The sequence below is a fragment of the Solea senegalensis genome, linkage group LG5 (assembly GCF_019176455.1).
Source record: "Solea senegalensis isolate Sse05_10M linkage group LG5, IFAPA_SoseM_1, whole genome shotgun sequence".
NCBI lineage: Eukaryota > Metazoa > Chordata > Actinopteri > Pleuronectiformes > Soleidae > Solea > Solea senegalensis.
Genome location: NC_058025.1, coordinates 10,060,143 through 10,083,112, shown reverse-complemented (window position 1 = coordinate 10,083,112; position 22,970 = coordinate 10,060,143). Strand labels below are relative to the sequence as shown.

Genomic DNA, 22,970 nt, shown 5'->3' with positions numbered 1-22,970 from the left:
ACGCCAACCCGCTGCGTTCAGCCTCTAACACAATACAAATTATGTCTTAGCTTTGTAACCACGGTGATGACACGACAGTCAATCTCTGTCCCTTTGTCACCGAGGCCTGGCCTCGGGTCACACCACTTCATAAGCTCTGCCATATGAACATGGTGACAGATCATCTTACTGTCATGGAGAACAATAAGGTCCCTATTGTTCACAGCACTGATCTTGTGACACATTGAGATTCTCTCAATGTCCTGATCAACTTTTTTTTTATAGCTGAAATGCTTTGATACACAGTAAAACCTGAGCATGTCCTTATTGGGGTTTTCCCTGATGATGGTCGTGTTACTCAGCCTTGAGATCAAGATTCTTTCTGGGAAATGATTTTCCTTCCTGTAAGTTTAGACCATCCTTGCTCTTTGTTGTATTAATTAATTAATTAATTAATTAATTAATTTATTTATTTATTTATTTATTTATTTATTTATTTATTTATTTATTTATTTATTTATTTATTTATTTATTTATTTATTTATTTATTTATTTATTTTTTAGAAAAAAAATGAATGCCAGTCCAGATTATTAGGTTCTAAGATCATTCATGTATTGTGTGCCTGAGTTTGGAAACAGTGTCTACACAGGTGCATCGTTCATTCTTCATGATCTTATGCCTGGGCCTGTGATTCCTTAACTCGTGATCAAGAATTTCCGTCTGATTTCAATTTTTCATGTGTAGCCTTTTACTTCCAATCAGCCTTTGTTTAGAGAAAGTATTTTTATTACCAGTTGATTTTTTAAATGGACTGAAATCTAACTCTTTAGTGGGTATTTAAAAATGTACTTGAGCTTCTTACAGTATGAAACATGCTCACACAGACTTTTGCTCAGCAGTGTCTTAATTTATGACAAAAGCACTTGAAGCAACTGCAGGAGCAGCAGCTAGGCTCCTGGCACTTTGTCAGTAAGCCTTAATCAAAATCTTGGATGAACTGCACTGATTCTTCCTAACATCCGTGCCCACAGCTGTGAGGAAGTGGGTTCTGCTCTTCCTCACTGGCTCAATCTGCTCCATCATGGCCCCGTAAACAATCTGTCCTTCATGGACTGTTCTTTACCCCTGGAGATCTGCCTTGAATCACAGTCATGCAACACATCTGACCTGATAAGGTGTCACTTTTAAGAGACAATTATAAGAGGAGTGAAGCACAAACGTGTAACTCTTTTAAGTCAGCCCTGGCTTAGAGCTTCGTCTAAATCCATCGTTGCCTGCCAGTCGAGGTGTGAAGGACAAGGGCTCTAAATATAATCTAAGAGGGAGGGGTGAGTTTTTTTACAATGTTGCCACAACCACTGCCCCTCCGGGCTCTGCTGGTGCCCCAGGACTGACTGTCTCAGTGGAATAATGGCAGGGCAGGAGATAAATAGACATGTCTGCAGCACCTGGAAATAAGTGGGTGGAGCCACTGCTGCCTGGGAAACAGGATTTCTTACATGCTCATTGGCTCATGGAGTTGGCTGGTAAAGAGGGGAGATTTGCTTGGGGTATAAAGACCATGCATTGTCTTTTGAAAGGTCACTGTACAAACGGGGAGAAGGCCACTGTTTTGTCTCGTCTCACACCCAGCTTAAGTTTTAGGGACATTTCTGAGGATTGAAACTGCCCTCAGTGTGGGCAGCTGGTGGAGCCATGCCTGGAGTCAATCTGGAATTCTCACCAGCCTCACAGGTAGCAGAGGCTTTGGGCAGCCCAGATAGTGCCTGTGCAGAGTCCGGTCTAGAGGAGGTGATCGGTGATCTGCTCGCTCAGGAGGAAGAGGAAAATGAACAGGAGCAGTTTCTCGAGAGGGAATTTGAAAGAACGTTACGTTGTGCAGTTGGAGAGATCCACAGTGACCTGCAGGCCTTTGGGAAGCGAGTGTTTGCCCGTCTAGATGAGGCAGCAGATCAAGTGTCCCCTCTTGCTGAGATTGTTGTCAGGCTCCAGGAGGAGAACCTGAGGCTGAGTGTTCAGCAAGACAAGCTAGTGAGGCAAGTGGAGGTTCTGTGTCAAGTGATGGGGCTGCCTGATCCCTCCCTCCATTTACTGTCTAGCAATGAAAGATCATCTTCAGTTCTTTGTGAAACCCAAACACCAACATCATGTGAATCCAGTGATCCCCCGGCCTGCTCTCCCCAGGAGACCGTACTTGAAGCACAGTGTGACACATCGTCCTGCACTCCTGAAGATTTACCATCCAGGGCAGCTCCAGCTAGCACTCCTGTGTACACTCCAGCAAGTGTACTCCTGGGAAATCTGTCCTCCTGCCAGGACTCAGGCACTACAGAGAAAATCTCACCTCAGAAACCAGAACCTTCACCCATCCCTCATCCACCCACCTTTGCCACATGTCGCTCCCTCTCCGCCCCCTCTCTGATGGCAAACATTTCTTGTAACGACAGTGAGGTACTGATTTCTGAAGATCAGGAGGTGATCAGGCCTAATTTTAATTAAGATTAGATTGTTGCATGACTGTGAGCTTTACATGTCACATCATGTTCACACCAAACTTCTTGACCTAATGTTCCATCCTTCATAGCCGTCTGTGGGTTTTAATCCCACATTGTGTCCTCACTGCATTTTTGACTTCACCATCTCTGTCACTCAGATTGTGTTTATGTGGAAGTCTTCACTGAATTCCGCCACGGACATTATTCTAATCTGGTAACTGTGTGTGTGTGTGTCTGTGTGTCTGTGTGTCTGTGTGCCTGTGCGCTGCTGCGTGGAAACACTTCCTGATGGAGGGAAAAAAATATCACACCAATAATGGTGGCCTTGGTCTGTCATTTTTCATCTATTCAGAATGAAAAGGTTTTACTTCTTTGGCCCTCAAACAAGGAGATCATTGAACAGGATCAAGGCACATGCTGTCATATTAAGGCTTGTTTGCTCTCTTCACTGTTGGAATCCCATAACAAACTCCATGTTTGTGTTTGGTGACATCCGTTGCCCTTGTTCCATTCGAGGACGAAAATAATGAAAAAGCACTTTTGTGCCACAGTGACTCTGTGAATTATTCATAACTGGAGCATTAAGGTTAACTGGGATTTCTCACCCCACACAAATTCCCTCATGGTCTGACTCATACCCCTTGTTTGGCTGCGTTCTGTTGTGTCCCAAAACATTCCTGCTCGGTCAAGAGTCTCTCAGTCAGACCAGTCCCATGGGTCAGCTTTGAAACCAGGGGGCCACCCGTGATCACGCAGCTCTGTGGCCGTGCTGGGCAGCTGTGTCCCCTCCCTGGTGAGACCTGGCCAGGCTGCAGAGGAGAGTCAAAAGGGTGGATGGTGTGGAAATGGGACGGTTAGGCTCTCTGAGTGAAACCAACAAAAGCCCTGATGTCATCATGAAAGCCTATAGTCTGCCAAAGGCATTTAGCACCTTTTTTATTAGGTGTTTTCGATAGGATTTATTGTCTGTCCCAATATGCAGCTCTGTAACAGGGTTTTATTTATTTTATTTTAGAGGCCTTGTAGGGTTTAGGCAGTTTGATGTAACATGATTAATACACAGTGATACACCACAAAACCTATATTACATACAGCTACAAATAGGCATAAAACCTAATGTAAAGCTCCAGTTATGTAAAGTGCCAGTGACAAGCATCGGCGATAGTGCACATTATCATTCATATTGCAGGATTGCACCTTAACAACCCCTAATGTCCTCATGGTTCTCTCCATTCTCCGCTTTTATGCTCATCAGTCCCTTTAAGGTCTACATGCCAGGAAGGATGGGTTTTCCCTGAGAGTTTATATCTGCTAATGCATCGTTCCCATCTCGCAGTCAGAGTGGTTTACCATTCCTGTCTCATAAAGTAATGGTTCACAGCAGCTTGGTATCATTTAGGCACTCCATGTGTCAGTCACACTCCATGAACTAAGTGAATAGTAAGTTGGCAGGGTTTCTCTTGCTGTTTCTTGATCACTGGGTCACTAGTGCGTGACCGAAGGGTAGAGAGGATGGAAGAAATTATGGGGCATGGTGGTGAGTGGGCAGTCGTACACTTTGGCCTATTATGGCCTCAGTGTGTTTAACCCAAAATCCTCTTGTACCTATTATGTCCTCAATGTCGGTGCACTTCAGTGAATGTTTTAAAATCCTCCTTCCAGTTCTTTAAAGTTGTTTTTCAGAACCAAAGCTAGAGGTTGCCAATACACACCCAATCCCTCTAATGTGACAGTTTGTATTTTAAAAATAGCACCGAAAAAGGAATCTGACATTCATAAATGTCACACCGTGCCTTTCAACATGTCTTTCGTCGTTCGTGTACTCCTGCTCACACTGTGTACGTGTGTTTTGTTTGTGTCACTGCAGATTGAGACGGAGCCTGTCACGGCGTCTGAGCCGGTGTTTTCATCAGGATCGTCCGTTCAGGTGACTTCTCAAGTCCCAGCCTTTCACAATGGCTCCAGCACTCCGGCCAAACTGGAGGAGCGCTCCGGAAAACTGACTGCCGAGCAGCTGGCTGCCATCGAGGATGAAGAGCTCCTTGACAAAATGGTACTTCGCTCCCCGAGTTATAATTCGCACCTCAAGAACACAGCAGCATTAGTTGTGCACAACTAGTTTGTGTAAATCTCACCAGTCACAGCTCAGTGTTGTGTGGAAGCACAATGTTGGGTGTGCACACACAAATGGAGCCATGCCACTTTGGCTCAGCGTGAGGAATTACTGCTCATGGTTTCTGTGTGTGTGTACGTGTGCGTACGTGTGTGTGTTGTCCTTCCACAGCTCGATGAGTGCAAGGACTTTGAGGAGAGGAAGTTGATCCGTGCAGCCATGAGAGACCTCCGCAAGAGAAAGAGGGGTAAGAGCAGCATCAAGAAAAACACTTCTTGCAATCACTACATGACAGTTTTTCATGACTTCTGCTGCAGAAAATAAAACAAAACATTTTTTTGTTTATTAAATGTAAATGAAAATTCATTCTGCCCTCAGAGGCCAAGCTTGGATGTACTCAAGAGGAAATAGGTAGGACGGGTTGGTGTGCAGTTTGCTTTAACAATTGATAGTTGCCTGCGTTTGTCTTGCGTTGTTGTGTATCACCATCCTGTCGATGTCAAACCACAACAATTCAATTCCAACAGTGTATCTGTCTGATCTCTGCAGTGGATGTCAGGGCTGCCACTTTTTTTCTTAGAAATCAAGTTTGAACAAATATTACATGACATGTCGTTCCTTCATGCAAACACAAACGTGACAGGATTATTTATTATTACTCAGGTGGACTATCAACTAAGCCAAGAGGTGGGTCTGCAGATTTGTTTGTTAGTTTTCCATCTATGATGAAGAACACGAAATACTTCCGTACAACACTTGTTTGTCCTCCATTTCTACACCAAAAGGACACAACATCAATGTCTTCTGAGGTCAAGCTGCACTCACAGCGCCCTCTGCTGCACCTTCAGACAGTCTGATGTGCTCCAAGACTGTGTATTATGAACTAAAACAAGATTTTAAGGTTCAAATTTGAACTTTCCCCACCAAGTTCGAACAGACATCTGAATTTTGGATGAAAAGTGACAGCCCTAGCGGAGGACGAGCAGCTCTGTTAACGTGCATGAATCATGTGTTTTTTTTGTGGTGTGTGCGAGTGCTTCAACATCACTACTAGAACATCCACCACATTAAGCATATTTTCATGCATAGGGTTTTTTTTGCTTTTCATTTCATTTCATTGAGCACAGTGATACAAATGACAGTGTCTTTAGTGCCTCAGATACAGGAGACACAACTCAGACTCATACGTCTGTTTAAGATAAACACTGGTTGGTATGTTGAGGTGTGTGTACGCCTCAGATTAACAATGTATTGTGTTGAGGTATTCTGACCTTGCAGAACTTGGCACAGGCGTCCGCACGGACAGTCGACATGTGCTCACTCTCTTTCATCTGTTTTGTTTGTGCATTTCTACTTAACAGCTGTGCCTCGGCTGCAACTCTTTCACCTATGATTGTCTGTGTGTGTGTGTGTTCAGATAAATTAACAGTGCCATGGAAAGAATGCTGACATGCATTGCCTCAAATTTGGATGCTCCGTTCTAATCTATCTTTGTGGCAGTCAGACGACGTGCTGTCAGTTTGTTTAAGATCTCTTGTTTTCCTCCTCCTCTTTTTCCACTGATGTCATCCCATCCACATCCTCATCCTTCCTGTCCTTTCTTCTAAATTATTATCTCCTCCACCCCAGATCAGAGAGAAAAGGAGCGTGAGACACGTCTGCAGGAGCTGCGGCAGCAGAGAGAGGACCGTTCACAGAAAACTCGCACAGGGGTTGGAGCAGGAGAGGTGGTGATGAGGAAGGTAGAGAAGTCGGCAGATGGCTCCACCCTCAGTCAAGTCACAAAGACGGACCGCTTTGCCCAATCTGGTACTTTTTCTCCATTTCAAGAAAGTTATCCGTAGTGACATCCTGTAGATTTACAAACAATAAAAGAAAAGCAGTGATAGAATTTAAAATGTAAAACAAAATAATTATGACACCGCCTGTGTATGTGTTCAGGTGATGGGAACAGATCAACACGGAGCACTGTTGTCGAGGCCAGTTATGTTCAGAAAACAGACAGTGAGTTATCTCTTCATATCTTTCATTATCAAGTGTAATCTCCACAGTTTTACCATCAATATCATTCATGTGTGTGCTGGTTTTAACATGAAACCATCTTGCCTGTGTCTCAGGAGGAACAGTCCAGTCAAAGTCCTACAGCTTCACATCTTCCTCTTCTTCCTCTAACACGAGTAAAAAAGTGGGCAGGTGGGTCATGAAGCATCGGCATAATCACTTGTACCTCATGAAACATCCCAGCACTTTCACATTTTAATCCGATGTGCACGTCTCCACGTCACCTCAGTGTCTTTGACCGCGAGGATGAAACATCGACTCGCAGTGGCAACGGTGGGGTGGCCGCCTTGGAACGAAGACAGGCGGAGAGACGCAAGGAGCTGATGAGAGCTCAGACGATGCCGAAGACTTCTGCCATGCAGGCCCGCAAGGCCATGATAGAGAAGCTGGAGAAGGAAGGAGGCGGGTAAGGATAAACACAGAAGGTCGTCCTACCAAAGAAAGAAAAAGTGTAAGTCAAAGCATGTAAATATTAAGACGATGCTGACTTTTCTTTCAGTCCGGGCAATCAGGCTGTGGCCAAGGTAAACAAAGTGCAGCGTTCCACCAGCTTTGGTGTACCCAACGCCAACTCCATCAAACAGATGCTGCTTGATTGGTGTCGTGCCAAGACCCGCTCATATGAGGTTAGCCAACAGGCCATAGCAACCCACTGTGTGTGTGTATGTGTGTTGAATGCTTTGTCAGCCAGTAAACGGAAGAAGACAAATTAAATTGAGTTTCCATCTCGTATCGATCACTGCCTTTATGTCTGTTCTGTGTTTCCTCTCCCTCAGCATGTAGACATTCAAAACTTCTCATCCAGCTGGAGTAATGGCATGGCGTTCTGTGCCCTGGTGCACAATTTCTTCCCAGAAGCTTTTGACTACGACTCCCTGAGTCCCAGCAACCGCAGGCACAACTTTGAGGTGGCCTTCAGCACTGCAGAGTGAGTACTCACAAAAGACGTCTTTGTCTGGACAACGTGCACTAACCATAATTCTAATTCTGGATGTTTTTTTAATTGCAAAAGGGTGCTTTAACAGACTTTTTTTGGGGGGGAAACAAACAAAGTTTTGTTAAGACATTCTTGTCAAACCAAGGTGCTCCTACTCCCTAGATTTAAACTGAATTTTCACAGATTCTGTAAAAGAAAATGCACAATTATCTGTGTTTGTTAGTTAAATGAAGTGGATATTGATAAAAAAAGAAAAGGAAAACCAAGAAGAACAGAAAACCAGCCAACAGCTGTTCAATATGCTGCTTCAATTCATTAGTATTGTAAGATTTGCTTCTTGCATTAAGTGGAGGAATATTGTGGCTTCTTTTTCAGTCCACACAATCCTCCTTTCTTTCACTGTATCTGCTTTTTGTTTTTTCCCAGTACAGTTGAAGAAGGCTAATCTTTTCAGTCACATGATTTCTAAACGTCCAAAACAATAAGCCAACTATACATACAAGTTTTTGTAAAAACTTGTCTGTATATGTAAATGTAATAATTCAAGACTTATTCAACTTTTCCTTTACACAATTTGAGAATGTGTGTAAAAACAGGCTGATGGAAACCCAATGAAAATCAAACCATTCAGGCTAGTCACAACAACAACTTTTCTTTGTCTCCTATAAAATCCACTCACTTTACCGACATTTTACTTGGGCCCGATGTACAGCAAGTGACCCAGAACGTGGACGTGGAAGCTCCTCGACTGATGTCCGAGCTTTAAGTCTCTCTCAGGTGTATCAGTGAGCCTCTTCTTATCCTCCAGCCTCTGAACTCTCATCCTCATCATCTGCTCTAAACCCGAGACCCATGAGGAAAAAAAACCCAAAACAAGCACCAGGTCATAAAAGAGAAGAGCTGTTGGCTCCTTCCTCAACAATTTATCTTTCTTTCTTTTTTTTTTATTCCTTTCTCTTTTCTTTCTCATCCATCTTGCATCACAGCATTCTCACTTGTGATGCCCCCACGTCCCCCTCCACTCACCTGTGCGTGCATTCACTTGCTGCCAGAAGGAGAACAATAATAATAATAATAATGATATTAATTATATCCATGCTGGTATTTATAGTCATGGTTTTTAATCTCCGCACCGGACTGTTGCACCACCACAGCCCCTGTCTTCACACCTTTGTGTTGCACTGTCCCGTCACTCCCAACAGTTTGTTGTTATCTGGAATCCCAACACACACACACACACACACACATTCACAGACACTACGTCCTGTGCACCACTGAGTGTGTTTTTGTTCCACCACGTATTTGTAGAGCTGCATAATACGAACAAAAGAAATGATATTGCAATACTAAAATATGATTCATAATTGGTACGACGGATAAATTATTCAAATCATGAAGATTTTTAGCCCGTTATATTCCTGCAGTGTGGTTTTTTTCCCCGCATCGTTTGTCTTTATCAAATAATTGTGCAGCTCTACATACTTGTATCTTGTGTTCATTTACAGAATCCTTGTTTTTCTCACCGGCTTGTGTGTGTGTGTATCTGACCAAACTTGATTTATTGCACAGAGAGAAAAAAAACAAAACAAAACAACAAACAAACAAACAAAAAAGCTAAATGAGCTGAATCGCCTGCTCATTTAACATTTTGTTTTGACCCACACTCGTGTTTGAATGTGTTTGCCACATAATGTAATGGATTGTGATGTTCATGACGCATGTCGACTCATGGATGTATTTGTGAACACAGAGAATGTAATGTTATTGTTTGTTTTGTGTCCTTTCTCTCTCTCTCTCTCTCTCCCTCTGTCTTTTCACCATGAACCTGTTACATTTGGCTGCTCACGGCTTCATCTGTTTTTCTCCTCCTCCTCCTCCTCTCCTTCCTTCTCTTTCCCACACTTTGTCCACTATCTCTGTCCTGGTCCCTTCCTTCTTCTTCTTCCTCCTGTTTATCTGTACACTCTTTGTCCTTCCTGTCCTCTTCTTGGTGTCTCTCTGTTTGGGTCTTCCCTTCCTCTCCCCTCCCTCCCCTCCTTGGCGGGTGTGGCCACAGGAAACTAGTGGACTGTCCCCAGCTGTTAGATGTGGACGACATGGTGAAGATGCGGGAGCCGGACTGGAAATGTGTGTACACGTACCTGCAGGAGTTCTACAGGGGCCTGGTGACGAATGGCCTGGTTAAAACCAAAAACTCATCCTAGAGTCGCACGCCACCTAAAAGTGAACCCATGGTGAGAGAGGGAAAAAAACCTAGTCAGGAACCAGACTTTTGGTTCTGACACAAACAAACACTCTTAACCTGTGTGTGTGTGTGTGTGTGTGTATGTGTCTGTAGTTTTGATTCAAACCCATCTTTGTGAGGACATTTTGGCTTGTTCTTTGTTTGAGGGTTGGGGTTACAATTGAGTTTAGGTTAAGGGTTAGGGTCAGACATTAAGTTATGATAGTTAAGGTTAGGGTAAAGGAGTGCATTATTTATGTGAGTATCCTCGCTAAGAATGTGTATATACATGTTATTAACAGCTGATGGGAACAGTTTTTTGGCTGCTTCTGGATATTTTCTTGTTAATCTGAAGCTACTAAGGTTTAAAATATCAAAAAGTTTGTGGACTTTTAGGCTGGAATCACTTTCTTTCACCCTTTAAAAGGGCCTAAGACCTGGTTTTAGAGTAGAATTAGGTTTAGGTGAGGTCAGGGTACCAAAAATGGATCATTTGGTGCCAGTTATTTTGGTACTATTCCTAAAGAAAAGGCAAACAAATACATTCTGTGCTGTACTGAACCGTTCCGTGGAAACACGGTCTTGGTGAAGACAACTAACCCTTACCCTTGACCTGAGATGTACAGCTGTACAAAAATGTGTGTGTTTGTGTGTCCATGTGTGTATTTGTGCAGACTGAGCACCGGCACCGTCTGCAATGCCTTTAAAGGAGCTGCCGTACACAACGTTTCAAACAGACGGGTTAAGAAACAAAGCAGAGATTGGAAAACCTGTATTGTCCACTGACTTTTTATAAAGCTTAAATTTACAGGTGTTTATGCTCTCGGCTTGTAAAAACCTTTTAAACATACTGTGATGTTAAAGTGTTCCCTTAAATAACAAAAAAAAATTGTGTTGTTGACATTTAGTTTCTAGAGAAATCTGGTGTGGTTCATGTTACTGTACACTTAATTTGTGTTGAATGTCTCAGCCTGACTGTATGTGGCGATAGCGCCATCCTGTGGTCAATCTCTGCAGCACTTACATGAACAGTACGTTCTTGTTATTTATTATAGAGCAAAAGTGGACAGACTAGAGTTTGTGTATGTTTGTTCAGGTCTTTATTAGACTATAAACAGTGTCCCCTTTTTGTGAGTACATTTTAGCAGTTGGTCACATCTTCAAAGGGCCTTTTTGAGGATTTTATGTTGGTTTTATGATTAGTGTAAACCATTAGCCTTATTTTAAGGTTAGGGTGAGGCAGGTAGTTAAGAGGGTTAGGTTAAGGAATTAAGGATTTCATGTCTATGATGTCCTCACAACTATAGAGAGACAAGTGTTGTGTGGGTCATTTTGTGAGGACCGAGGGAGGATATTTTGGATGGGTTTTTTGAGGGTTAAGACTTGTTTTTAGGGTTAGATTTGGATTTAGATTAGGGTTGGTTAGAGTTAGGGTTAAGGCCTTTAATTGTGATTAAAGGTTATTGGGTGTGATTAAGGGTTTGGCATTAACTGGCTTTGGGTGAAATTAGAGATGAGGCTTTGTTTAGGCTGCCCAAATGATGCTGAACAATAACAGTGTGGATGAGAATATTGTTTGCTTTTTTCCCTAGTTAATAAACATAAAAACAATCATTAATCTTGAGGCTGAGAATATCCTTCCCTCTACTCCGTCTGTGGTCGTCCCTCTCTCTCCCTCTCTCTCTCTCCCCTCCTGCCCGTGTACTCCCCTGGTCCTCACACTCCCTGTCTTCTGTGCCTCTTCCTCAGGACGTGCGTCAACTGCATGCCCTTGTTGGAAGTGGAGGACATGATGATCATGGGTAACAAGCCCGACTCCAAATGCGTCTTCACCTACGTACAGTCTCTGGTTAACCACCTGCGCCGACACGAGATGTCCATGGGTCGACCCTATGACCTCTGACCTGTGCTCAGTGAGCACTCGGCCTCGACATTGTGGTTTCTCTCCCGACCGCACAGACAAGTTGGAGATGATGTGTGTGTATATACCTGTGTGTGTGTTTGTGTGTCAGATTATCTATGTTGTCACTTCTCTTCCGGACACAGATTATCGTCATAGAATCCACCTGGCTCTTGTCAGAGAGGTCGAAGTTATTCTACCTTTTTTTTAAAAGCTTTAAAATTTAAAACAAACTCTAAAAGCGTTGCTTCAGGTAATATTTAAACATTAACGCTACTTAAAAAACACCTCAGAAAAGATATTTAATAATTTATGTATTATATATATATATATACATATATATGTATAATATGTAATATCTGTATTTTTAACATTGACCCTTTTTTAAATTATTTTTTCCTGCTACACTTTTGTAATTATTTTAAGTATTTTGCAAAAAGCTAGTCTGCCGAGGATATGATGCGTTATTTGTTCTTCATTTTGGTACTTTTTCATTTTGACCAAACTCTCTATATATTCAGTTATATTACTATTTAATGCATGTGCACAGGGATGTTTTCTCTTCACAGCGTTGCGCTGATGTTTTGCCGGCGCTGAGTAATTGTAACATTCTCCCTTAGTGCTACTGACACAGTTGAGGTTTTTTTGATAATTTTAAGATGATTCTTAAGGTAGAAACACATGCAGTTTTCTTTTTTGAGGTGTGGTTTGCAGAGTGAGTTGTATCGTTACTTTGTTCAATCACTGCTTGACTGTACGAAAAAAAAAAAACATTAAGTCATTAAGCTTCAGCCATGACGATGTTTTGTGTCAGTTCACAGGCCTGATGAAAGCCGGCTTTCAGTTTTAACACAAGTAAACCATCACTGAACTCGACTGTACATGAAGCCAAGGAAAAGTTCTGAATTAAGATTTTTTATTATTATTGTGCTTGTAAAATTTTAAAGGTTCCTTTTTGAAAAAATGTCTAGGAATTTTTAGTAGAAATGGAGAACTTATGAGAATAATTTTCCTGTTTTTTTCCACTGCTTTCAACTGAAAAACAAAACTCTCCCGTCGAGTAAAGCAGAGAGTGCTGTATACAAGAGCTCAGACACGTTAGAACTTTCATGTTTCTCTGCACCACAGTTAAATGTGAATTAACGATTAAACCAATTTGAGGAATGGAAGCGTTTGTCCGATTATTGCTAATATTTTTACATTTTCTAAACGGTTATTCCGATTACATGTGAAACTTTTGTGTTTATTATTTCCCTGCTGAGCCACTATATCCTAAACTTGTATAAGTTGTGAGGTAATTTTTATGAAGGGAAGATTTTAGCTGGGCCTTTCAGCTGCGATGGGCTTTTTTGAGGGTTGAGACTTGGTTTTAGGGCAAGTGTTCAAAATGTGGTATGTGAGCTTCCTCTGGTGGTACTTGGAGGAAAATCAGAAATAATGTTCTACTGTATATACCAGGGTATGTGATCGAAGTGGAGCTGAGGAATTTTGACCAGAGTGTGCAGAAAATGAAACAAATAACAAAAAAAATAAATCAGAGTCACCTTATCGCTCACTCCATCTTAATCTAATGTCACTCTACCAGTGTGTGTGTGAGGGAGAGGAGGAGGATGAGAGAGCCAATTATCTTATTGGGAATAAACCTGCCCCCTGTGAAAAGTCTGTAGCTGACTTTGCTCGACCTAGTTACACCACTGTATTTTAACATCGGTGATAATGGTGTTACTTCAAGAGCTCAATATTTTCTCAGGTGGTTCTTGGTATAAAAACTTTGAGAATGACTGGGCTGAACTATTTTATATTAAGCATCAGAACAATATCTGTCATAGATTGAAAACCAATTGCACATGACTACTATCCTCTAATGCAAGTGTGTCCACTTACATTTATGTTTAGCATTTTTTTTTTGCAAGTGTCATAGAACAATCAAAATGGAATAATTACATTGAAGCCTTTGCAATTTGCTGATTATGTTGTTTCAAATTGCAATTCCAATTTAAAAAAATGACTTTCTCAAATGGGGCCACATGGTGGTATAGTGGTTAGCACTCTCGCCTTGCATCGAGAAGACCCGGGTTCGAGCCCCGGTTGGAACAAGGGCCTTTCTGCATGGAGTTTGCATGTTCTCCCCGTGTGTGCTTGGGTTCTCTCCGGGTTCTCCGGCTTCCTCCCACAGTCCAAAAACATGCAATGTGGGGATTGGGTAAATTGGACACTCTAAATTGACCTTAGGAGTGAGTGTGAGAGTCAATGGTTCTTTGTCTCTATCTGGGTGTGGCCCTGCGATGGACTGGCGAACTGTCCAGGGTGAACCCCGCCTATCGGCCGATGTAGCTGACATTGGCACAGCACCCCCCACGACCCTCTGGTGGAGGATAAAGCGGTAGATGATGACTGACTGACTGACTTTTTAAAATGTTCATTTGTGTCCTCGAAACTATAGAGACTAAACTAACTAAAGATAAAAAGTGTTTTTTTACTTTCCATGTTATGATTTGGGGTTGCTTCCGTCAGTTAGGTTTAAGGTTCACAGTAAATGTTTTTTCTAGTCTTGATGACCACTCAAACCTGCTTTATGCTACAGTTTTGCCATTCACTCACACTTTCATACACTTGGTCCTGTTAGCAAAGATGGCGGACACTGTTTACATTCTGGGAATGAGGTCCTGTCCCCCTACGAGTGGCTCTAAAAGGTGCAGAATTAACGCTGCAGTTTCAAGGCTCGGACCAAGGGTCACTGGTGGGCACGTAACAAAGGAAAGAATGAAGATTTCTCGACTCAGGGGAAACTGAGGTTGGGAAGCACTCTCTTTCAAAAATACTAGCCCTATGCTAGTAATACAAAGCTAAATACAAAGTATTAAGTATTCCTTTGTGTCTTGTGCATCAGCATGTACACTAGTGGAGCCAGGAATCAAACCCACAGCCCTCAAGTTGAAAGAAGACTTGCTCTACCGCTGAGCTACCATTACCCCCACATAAGCGTAGGGAGGCACATACATGTCAAAACCAAGGTAAAGTTGGTCGAACTCAATATTTAAGTAATGATGTATTTTTGTGGTTTGTGTAAAACATACATGAGAACATAAACTTTCAACACAGCAGGAGTCCAGAGTAAGATTTTTCCCCCCACATTTCTTTATTTTCATCTTTTACCACCCTTTCATTTCATGTGAATCCTCTGGTGTTTTTCAGTCCGACCCACCTGAGCGTGTGGCATCAACCTCAGGCCAGTCTGACGACTTTTAACCTGGGGCTTCATTCAGCTTCACAGTGAGCAGGAAAGTAATGGCACACGAGAGAATTCACGAGGCAGGTTAGACACCGCTAATGAAAGAAAGAAAAACACAACACAACAAACACACTTGGAGTGTGTGAGGAGTTTAGAGCTGCTAACGGACGACAAGAACGACATGTGCAAATTCACACTGAGGACATTTTTGCTGATGCTAAGATTTTGTCCTGCCCCAAGACCTGATCCCTGAACAGCTGGTCTTCAAACATTTCAGTCATCAACTGCAGTGACCAGCTGCTCATGGATCAGCTATGGGGAAGAGTGGTACTGTCCTATTCCTACTTTACGCTGACGGGTTATAGGTCAGTGCGCTTGACCTCTACATCCGGCTCTGAGGAGACACTCTCTGTGGCAGGGGGAGGAGGAGAAGTGGCGGCTTTGTGAGCGTGCTCGTCTTTAAACGGGCTGTCTTTGGCGGGAGAGAAGCGGAACTCTTCGGGCACCTCATCCTCAGGCTGAGCCTTCTTGTAAAAGCCCAGTTTCCCCAGCAGCGCGTTAATCTCTGAGCGGGTCATGTCAGAGAGGGGAATCCGCTGCGGAGTGAAGGCATGGGTTAATTTTAACGCGGCAATACACAATCATTAGGGCTGCTACGATTAATCGAGCACTAAATGAATGATCAACCAAACATGAATGTGTTGTTTAGTAATTAAAACAAGTTTTCAAGTTTTTCAACTTCTTAAATGTCAGGTTTCTTTGCTCATTTTAGATTGTAGTTTGTTTCCTCTTTCCCACGTTGTAGATGTTCATGGACATTGAAAGTTCTGTATCTGCCTTTAAAAGACCTTTAAAAGATCTGTTTATTTAAAACAAGTTTTCAGATTCTTAAATGTGAATATTTTCTGTTTTCTTTGCGCCACATAATTAAGAAATCATTCAGACTGAATAATTTTGGTTTATCAAGACATTTGAGATTGTTTATGGGCCAAACAATTAATCAGTTATTCAAGAAAATCCTTGTTAGTTGCAGCCCTAACGGTAACTTCAACATGATAAATGAAATAAAATAAAAAAAACAAGCTGCAAAAAGTGCCTAAATATACTGATTATTAATATTGTTGTACATTGTTATTTATTTTATTATTTGCAACATCCTAAAACCAGAGTTGTCCAAAAAAGGCATTTTTTTAAACATTAGCTGAATATGACGGGAGTTCCGGTTTCAGACTGTGAGCTACTGTTTTATGCATTTAAACAAAAATCCTTACATTTACTGTCATAATACTTACTATAAAATACTTTGGTGACGATACGGGATTATTCCCGCATGTCTGTTTTTGTGTTTGAAACGATGTATGAAGCAGGAAACGGCAGAAACTACAAACTCTCCCTGTCTATATATAAAAACAACAACATAGTAAACAAATACACGGCAAACAGGACTCACGTCCAGCTCTTCAAAGTAGTGGTTCAGGAGGACAAGCTCAGGGTCGGCCCCAGGAATGTGCTTCATCACCAGGTTATGGCTGAGGAGGTGAAAGTCAAAGAAAACGGTTTTTCAAAGCAATCTATATTAAATTTTTAAGTACATTTTGGAATAATAAACAGTGATGTGGCTGAATGAAAGGATACTAAAGAGGAATATCCTGGGTCACAAAGGCTTTGACCTGTAGAAAGAGCAGAGGATTAAGATTATAACATAAGAATAAGACAAGATTTGTCCAAATTTGCCATTTTCACAGCTGCACAGATAGTACATAAGCAAGGTAATAAATAATAGCATGTTATATTAAGATGTAGATAAGAAGGGACATATTTTCGTGATATTGTCACTGTATTTTGATTTGTGATGTATTTTTTTCAAGGTTATATAGGTATATTTGAAGAATGACATCCCTCTATGTAAATATCAACTACTGTTACTCTGATGCGAGGATGAAAATGTGAAGAGAAGTTGGAATAGAGAAGAGACCAATCAAATACAGAATTCTAAAGTTACAGCTACTTTGTCAGGGATTATTCTTCAGTCTCAATCTGTCACTGACTTCCTGTGTTTGTGTGTGTTTTTGTTCCTCCTGTCGATCACGTGACTGAGGCTAAACTTACCTCTCTGAGCCTGTTCAGCTGTCATCCACCACATGACTGAAAGCAGAGCGAGAGAAAGAACATGACATTAACAACAAATCGGGACACATTCTCTTTACAAAACGCTTGCTGCCAGTGTCAAGTGAATGATTGAAACACCATTTTCTTCCTGCACCATCTTTTAATTTTATGTTTTATGACTTATGCTCCCCTCCTGGACATAACACTTGCTCTCTCCCACATTGTAGAGGTCCGGGACATGTATCTGATGTATCTGCCTTGAAAAGACCTTGAAAAGTCTGGAATTTTGTCTGAGACACTTCGAAAAGTCTGGGGAAAAAAAAGGTTTCTCTCATAGTAGAATTTTAGAATGCATGTTAAAATGATCAATTAAAGAGTTGTGTTAAGTATGGGAGGGAAAGATGGAGAAAGGATGAGTGAAAAGACTATGAATTCTTTTTACATTCATTCATTCATGCTTTTATAGTTCTGGCCGTGTTTGCAGCTTTTTTTGCCAGTAAAACGTCATTTACATTCATTCATTCATTCATTCTGTCATTCACTCATTCATTCATGCTTGTATAGTTCTGGTCGTGCTTCTGGTGAAACATTTGTGTGAAATCTTTGCAGTTTTGTGATTTTCAATCATTTTTAAAACGTTTTATTTTTTTACGTAAATTACTGCAAATTCTGCATTTATTCATTCTGTCATTCACTGATTCATTCATTCATGCTTTTTATTCAAATTAACTTGTCCACTGGGAGTAGGCATTGAAGTATAAAACAGCATTTTTTGAAAAAGTCTGGAATTTTTTAACAAACACCCTGAAACAGAAAAAGAGAAAGTGTCAAACTAATGTGGATATATACTTAAATCAACATACTTTGCTTGAAAAGTTTCTTATTTAGTGCAGTTCAGCTCAGGATTAGACTTTCTCTCTCTTTCTCTCCTGTATCCATGGACCTTTTATACTCTGGGAAGGATAATTAACCCACTTTTCATGGAAATGTGAGCCTCTAGTGTAACACAGCAGGTATTCAGACGCAACAATAGCCACAGATAACGTGCTTTCCTTTCAGCGACGTCGCCAAGTCAGTGACTGTGTGACAACCTGAGGGGGAATCTGCAGGGTTTCTCACCAAAAAAAAAGAAAAGAAAAAGAGACGAGAGTCGAGTTACAGAAACACGACCTCAGCCACAGTTTCACCAAACAATCACAACCAAACTGACTTTTCACAGTCAGTTATAGTTATGACAATAAAGAGATTGCAGCCATTTGAATATAATATACATATGTTGAATTTCCATCATGTGAAATATGAGAATATTTATGAATATGTTTAAACATAGGTCAGCTATAACGAACCATTGTTTTCGAAATGATGACGTTCTCAAATGTCTGGTTTCGTCCACAAACTAAAATGATTCAGTTTTAATGATTTCTTTGTCATATGGTGCAAAGCAAACAGAAAATATTCACATTTTAGAGGCTGAAAAATCTGAGAAACATGAATTAAAAAAAACAACACTCAAACTGATTAATTGATCATCAAAATAGATGATTCATTTAGTAATCGTTGCAGCCCTAAATTCAGGCAATATTTTTAACATACTTTACAAGTGGGTAGAGAGACAAAGCAAGAATTTGATTGCATTGATAATTTATAATCTTGATAATCTTTGACACCTTGTATCCATTATCAGTGTCAGGAGGAGACTATTGAGAACCCAAACTCACTTTTAAAAAGTGAATAATAATTAATCAAACTAATAAAAAAATCAAAACAAGTGAAACATTGAAGAAAGACAGGGATGCAGACGAGGAACACAGAAGAACCAGAGTATGAAAAACCTGCAGCGACAGCCAGGACTGAAACGTGGCATGAAATGAACAAACAAACCAAATGAACCGACACAGAGACTAAAATACACAAGGGAGGGAGAGACAAACAGACACAGGTGAGACAAACAAGACACAGGTGGATCACATATGGGCATATCACAGGCGGGGCGGGCGGGGCGGACGATCAACAGGGAGGACAGGAGAGCGCAGGACATGTCAGCTGTGAGAGCAGGTAAAAAAAAATCTGTTTAATGTATAAACGAATGCAGATTTGAACAAAACAAGAACAAAGCAAAGTAAAAGGGTCAGAGGTTACGTGAGGTAACAGCACAGAAGGGAAAGGGTGATTTTACAGCAGTGGTGTCCAAACTTGTTTTTAAAAGGCTCAGGTTTTATAACAATTTTACAGTGGGTGACGGTTTACGTCTGTCTGTCTGTCTGTCATGGCCGGGAATTTAACTCCTTACCAGCTGAGCTAACGGATAACACATGATAATAGTTAGATGCCAGGGCAGACAGTATTTCCCTGGCCATAAGTTATGTATTATAAAAAAACAATCAGAAGCTGTGGGCCGTATATGTATCTGACCATGGGCCATGATTAGTCCACGGGCCGGACTTTGGACATACCTGGTATACAGTATACTGTATATATACACACACTGGGACACAGGTGAAACTAATTAGGGTGTGGCAGTTAATCAGAAAGTCTGGAAAAGCGGACAAAGACCAGGAAGTGATGACAGGACAAGAGGTGAGTGTCAAAATAAAACAGGAAACTCACTACAAACCAACAAGGACACACACGCACAACACCAGGAACTACAAGACAAAAGTAAAACTCAAACCACATCGGGAAAATGAAAGTCCAGATAAATCAAAACACTATAAATAAAACAAAAGAAACAGGAAACTCAAACTTAACAAGGTAAGGATTCAAAATAATAATAGAGATGTGACGTTTGTCCATCTCTTTAACACGAACAAATGGGAACCGCATAGTTTGCATTCACACCGATGCAAACACATATCAGGATAACAGGAGTCAAGGCAGCTTTATTTACACACACACACACACACACACACACTTTATACAAAGGGTAAATCCAAACTAGAATAGAAATCTCACTGTATATGTGAAAGCAGCACTCTCTGTATAGGAACATCCAGTGTAGTGTGTCATTATATTACATTTGTATGTGACATAAAATGTTATAATCTACAGATGAAACACTCACGTTTACTACAGCTACACCCACACTGTGCGCATGCGCTACACAACAATAAGAGAAAAGAAACTCATGCATTCCCACCTTAGATTGATGAACACACACACACACACACACACATATATTCATAAACAGTTGTCATGAAACTTATATGTGTGAGCCTTGAACGCTGCATGAAGAAGTGCAGTGTGACTGTAGCCTTATTGTATTATTATGTTACTGTAGTGTGAGTGTAACGTGACTTTACCTCCACCCGCGCCTTCGCCAAACCCTCCAGTTTGTTCACATCCACATCAGAGGCCGAGGCGCAGTGAAGAACACCGGCCAACACGAGCAGCCACATCATCTGATCCGCTTCGATTCTCAGGACCCGGGACCACGACCACGAGCAGGACCTGCAGATGCACGAAGGGAACTGAGTCCAGGAGGAGGAGGAGGAGATATGAGTGGATATGACACGTCCGGGTCTCCTGCCACGTCACTGAAGACAGGGAGGCGGGAAGAGGACGCTCATTGGTCCATTTGCGAAATACGCATCCAGATGCTCATAATCCCTTATGATTCTACTTATTCCCAAAGGGTTTGGATTAAAAATACTATTTTTAATTGTTTCTTGTACCAGCAAACTATATTATAATAATAGGAATAAGAATAACACACGTTATTTGCGCAGCACTTTTCTTAACAAAGGTTCTTAACAGACCATGTCAAGCAAGACAAAACCAGAGTCAAACAACTCAGCTGGTTGTGGTGAGAGGAAATCGGGGATGGTGGGGGACAGAAAAGGGGGAGAATAGAAGAGGATTAGGGCCAACTGTTAAAAAAAATGGCGAAAAAAGCCTGACTTTTTGTGATTAAAGTCAGAATTCTGACTTTTTATGTAAGAATTTTGAGATGAAATCTGAGTACTGAGTAGTATCTGTGCATGCCACTGTAGATATGATTTAATTGTTAAATCATATCTACTGTAAGACATTGTTAATGTCTTACAGAAAAATGTCACATCCATAAAATGAAAAGTCTTCTACCCAAACCTGATATTAATTCATTTTATGTAGAGTTGTGATATTTCTTTAACTCTGTCTCTGAAATCACATTAAATCATAAAAGCCATTAAAACCTCTCAAACACTTGGAAAAAAAAGCCTTTTAACTCATACAGAATAACGACATATTCCCATATTTTAAGATGCAATATCTAAAAGAATATAAAAATCTCCCTGGTACACTAGATTGGTTTTTACTTTGTGATCTGATCTGGCTTGTGTTCATTTATTTTTTTCTGTCTTTCTTTTACTGTCTGTATTCGGTCCATACTTTGAGTTTGTATGTTAAATGTAACATGATGGTGTTCCAAATGTATTTGAATGGTCAATGTGCACATGTTTGGTACATAAGAAGTCTTCAACAGTATAATAAAAAGATAATCCCACATATGTGATGTGCTTTTTCAAAGTTAATCTTCTTAAATCTCAGTAGAAAAGGGGGATTACATAATATCACCATAAACCAGTGGTTCTCAAACAGGAGTGTGCATGGCAGGCCGCTGATGGTGTCTGTCACGTAAATGCTGTGGCAGAATGATGATGGATTGATTAATTCATCATCATGTGTGCTATAAACCAGGCATACCAATTAATCCCAAACATTACAAAAGGCATTTTTCAATTTATTTATTTGACATTGTTGGTGTCAGAAACTTGATACTTTAAGTTTATTTAAAGTATTATTTTTCATCCAAAATTTAATTTGACTGTTACATTTTTTATGGCTCATGTAAAAAAATCCAGTGTGTAAGAATTAGTGACATCTAGGGGTGAAACAGCAGATTGTTGTATTCTTTGTCTAATCTTAATTACGTAGTAGGTTTCTTTCTAATCAATAATTATTAGTCAGATTATTGTCCCCAAAATAATACATGAGGGGGTCATCAGAATAATGTCCATCCTGTCCATCTCTGTATTATTTTTATGACTCTGCAAGCAGACGTTCGCAGGTATGGGGAATTAAACCCAGAAACAACAGGAATTACCTCTAATTGTTGGATTTAAGTGCTTATTCAAACTTGAAGTGACATAATACAGGTGTATGTGCAGTAAGAGTCAAATCCATCCTGTACTATATGTTCTGCTTCTGTGCCACTGGTAGCTTCAGGCAACTGTCGACTTCACCACATTTCCTGTAACACTGTAACGCGCGCGCACACACACAAACACACTGTTTCTATATCTTAGTGAGGACATATGATATACATAATGTATTCCCTAGCCCCTTACCCTAACCTCAACCATCACAACTAAGTGCCTAACGCTAACATTTACCCTTACCTTAACCTAAACCCAAATCTAACCCTAAAACCAGGTCTGAAAAAGCCCTGAAGGTGTGCGCCCAGACAAAATGTCCTCTCAAAGATAGGATAAATACAAGTACACACAGAGGTCATGGAGACTGATGAGGTGCCCTCCCCTCAGGTGTTGCCACGGCAACATCTTTTCCCATGATTTGCCTCGGTGTACACTGACGTCCTCCTACATCTAAAGTGGTGTCAACCTGCAGTGTCAGTGGTGTCTTAAACATTTACTATATTTGCAGGAAAGTACATTTTCCTTTACTGATTTCTTGAAAACCGTTGAAATTTGAGATACATGTTATCTCATAGTTATATTTTATATTCTACCACTTTATCCTCCACATGAGGTGCCAATCTCAGCTGACACAGGGCGAAAGTCCATCATTGGGACACACAGAGACAAACAACCATCCACTCTCACACTTATGCTCAATTTAGAGTGTCCAATTTGCCTAATCCCCAAATCTAAAACACACACACACAAACACAGGGGGAACATGCAAACTCCATGCAGGAAG

The 22,970-nt window shown here is 41.0% G+C and overlaps 2 protein-coding genes across 5 annotated transcripts in view; one reads left to right on the top strand and one right to left on the bottom strand.

Moving 5' to 3' along the window:
* smtnb (smoothelin b) overlaps positions 1 to 12,879 on the top strand; it is a 53,890-nt gene extending 41,011 nt beyond the window's left edge. Inside the window, exons 11-21 of one of the 4 annotated variants that reach the window (XM_044026081.1) lie at positions 4,343 to 4,528; positions 4,760 to 4,835; positions 4,967 to 4,999; positions 6,218 to 6,397; positions 6,530 to 6,592; positions 6,706 to 6,781; positions 6,879 to 7,055; positions 7,149 to 7,275; positions 7,426 to 7,577; positions 9,643 to 9,820; positions 11,560 to 12,879. In XM_044026081.1, coding sequence (XP_043882016.1) covers positions 4,343 to 4,528; positions 4,760 to 4,835; positions 4,967 to 4,999; positions 6,218 to 6,397; positions 6,530 to 6,592; positions 6,706 to 6,781; positions 6,879 to 7,055; positions 7,149 to 7,275; positions 7,426 to 7,577; positions 9,643 to 9,790 — 1,218 coding nt within the window. In that variant the 3' untranslated portion in view covers positions 9,791 to 9,820; positions 11,560 to 12,879. The remainder of the gene's footprint in view (positions 1 to 4,342; positions 4,529 to 4,759; positions 4,836 to 4,966; positions 5,000 to 6,217; positions 6,398 to 6,529; positions 6,593 to 6,705; positions 6,782 to 6,878; positions 7,056 to 7,148; positions 7,276 to 7,425; positions 7,578 to 9,642; positions 9,821 to 11,559) is intronic. The other 3 variants (XM_044026083.1, XM_044026080.1, XM_044026082.1) reach the window with 3 other exon arrangements.
* A 1,919-nt stretch (positions 12,880 to 14,798) lies between these two features.
* On the bottom strand, positions 14,799 to 20,549 carry selenom (selenoprotein M). Its single transcript, XM_044027155.1, has 5 exons — positions 20,351 to 20,549; positions 17,052 to 17,087; positions 16,578 to 16,612; positions 16,393 to 16,471; positions 14,799 to 15,538 (listed from the first exon to the last, which is right to left on the bottom strand). Exons 1-5 carry the CDS (start codon positions 20,447 to 20,449, stop codon positions 15,302 to 15,304), a joined length of 486 nt encoding a protein of 161 aa, XP_043883090.1. The 5' UTR covers positions 20,450 to 20,549; the 3' UTR covers positions 14,799 to 15,301.
* Positions 20,550 to 22,970: the final 2,421 nt, after the last annotated feature.